General features: G+C 42.2%; 1 protein-coding gene across 1 annotated transcript in view; it reads right to left on the minus strand.

Moving 5' to 3' along the window:
* Positions 1 to 422: 422 nt before the first annotated feature.
* The window catches only part of LOC106808092 (putative deoxyribonuclease TATDN2), a 2723-nt gene continuing 1225 nt past the window's right edge, over positions 423 to 1920 (minus strand). The window contains exon 2 of the mRNA XM_014810658.1: positions 423 to 1196. Coding sequence (XP_014666144.1) covers positions 532 to 1196 — 665 coding nt within the window. The 3' untranslated portion in view covers positions 423 to 531. The remainder of the gene's footprint in view (positions 1197 to 1920) is intronic.

The following is a 1920-nucleotide window of genomic DNA, read 5'->3' on the forward strand; positions in this document are numbered from 1 at the left end:
GGGGAGGGGGACGTAAAATATAAACCTATTATAATTATAATAGTAAAAAACAAATAGGCCTAAAATGCAAATATAAAAATCTCAAACATAAACGTGATGTGTGTGTGTGTGTGTGTGTGTGTGTGTGTGNTTTTGTGTAAATTATATTAGTACTAGCTCTCACACGTCTGCGTCTTATTACCGCTGCCATTTTGTTGCGATGAAAGTTAATGTCAAGGGAGGGTCTAGGATCTCTTAAGTTAATTTTTAATTCTCTTAACTTTACGAAGTTTCTGTCAACGCTGTCAATGTTAAATCAATAAAAGTGATTAAGTATGTTATGGTATGCTGTTTCTGTTAACAGAAAGAAAAACGAGTAACATGTATTAATAATAGATAGAGAAATATATAGTATTAGTGTTCCATTTATATATTATATTATATAAAAAAATGTGTGTGAGACAGGTCCACTTCAAACCTAGCAACAATAATACCAGGTGAAAATTGCAGGACAACCATCTGTTTATTCTACAACTTATATACTGGCAGCACTTAATACAGTGGAAGCTTATACAATCGCACTGCATTGCTCGTTGTGTGCCTACACACTTCAGTCACAGATGTTCCACGAATGTTGGATATTTCCTGAGCCACGGCTAGCACCATGCCAGGATGGGAAAACTGCGAACCTGCTGGTGCAGCTACAGGTAGCAAATAAGGAGCATCCGTCTCGAGTAGCATTCTGCTCAGTGGCAGATTTCGAGCCAGTGTGGTGACACTGCTGGATCTCCCAACGAGCCCTGTAACGCCAATACACAAGTTGGTGAAATGCTGCAACCAACCCTGTGCGTGGACCCAACTGCCTGTAAAACAGTGCAGATGGATAGGGTGGTCGAGCGGTAAATGCTGTTTAGCTACCTGTAAACAGTCAGCCTCTGCATTTCTGCAGTGAATAACTACAGGCAACCCCAGCTGTTTGGCTATCTCACACTGTGCTGCAAATACTGCCTTCTGTTTCACAGTACCAGAAGATCTCGCAACACCTGTGTAATCTAAGCCAGTCTCACCAATGGCAACGACACGATCATTCTGAGCCATTCGAACCAGTCTTGATTGAAAATCTGGACCAAACTGATTGGCATACTTCGGGTGTAAACCAACAGTTGCCCAAGCACACGGGAATAGTGCCATGATTTCATCAAAAGTACAAATCGGGCCTAATAAAATTAGTCACTACTGCACGAAGGCAGCGTGGCAACTCATATTTAGGGACTGGTCTGATCTGTATGATGTCTAGATGGCAGTGAGCATCTATAACGCCAACAGTGTCAGGCAAATGCAAATTCGCACAGCGACGAGCATTGCAGCGCCTCCTCAAATTGTTTGCACACCACAGGCTGGGCACAAATAACTGTGAAGCCATTGTAAGGGTGCAGTGAACTGAAAAATAAAGGAAAAGTTTGCGAGTTTTCTTTGTTTATATTTTTCTTCTACGTACTTGACTGAACTTATTGCAGTGTTAATGTACCTCTGTGATGTATGTCTAATGTGTCTAACCAGTCTGCAGTCTTATTATTAGCGTATAGCTAGGATCGTCGCTTCCATGCTAAATGTCCATGCGTTAGGTCGTTGCCTCATCAGCATGTCCAACTGTCCAAAGTCTTTCACTCGCAACGTTAGTGGCAGGTACCTTTGCCGCGGCGTCCCTTTACCCCCTGTCTGACTTCATGTGTGTTCTCATTTCATGCGTGCACCTGTGTAAACTTAGTTGGAAATGTGTGAGTGTGATTTCTAGTGCTTCCTGTGTATATATATTGTGTTGAATATCATCAGTGTCTGTGAACAGTGTTTCATACATGTCATCTCTATGAACCTCCGCCACACCTTCATCAAACATCACAACATGCCCAGCTACCAATTCCGATGCATCACTTGACCACA

Source organism: Priapulus caudatus, unplaced genomic scaffold, assembly GCF_000485595.1.
Source record: "Priapulus caudatus unplaced genomic scaffold, Priapulus_caudatus-5.0.1 Scaffold253, whole genome shotgun sequence".
In the NCBI taxonomy this organism is placed as follows: Eukaryota; Metazoa; Priapulida; class Priapulimorpha; order Priapulimorphida; family Priapulidae; genus Priapulus; species Priapulus caudatus.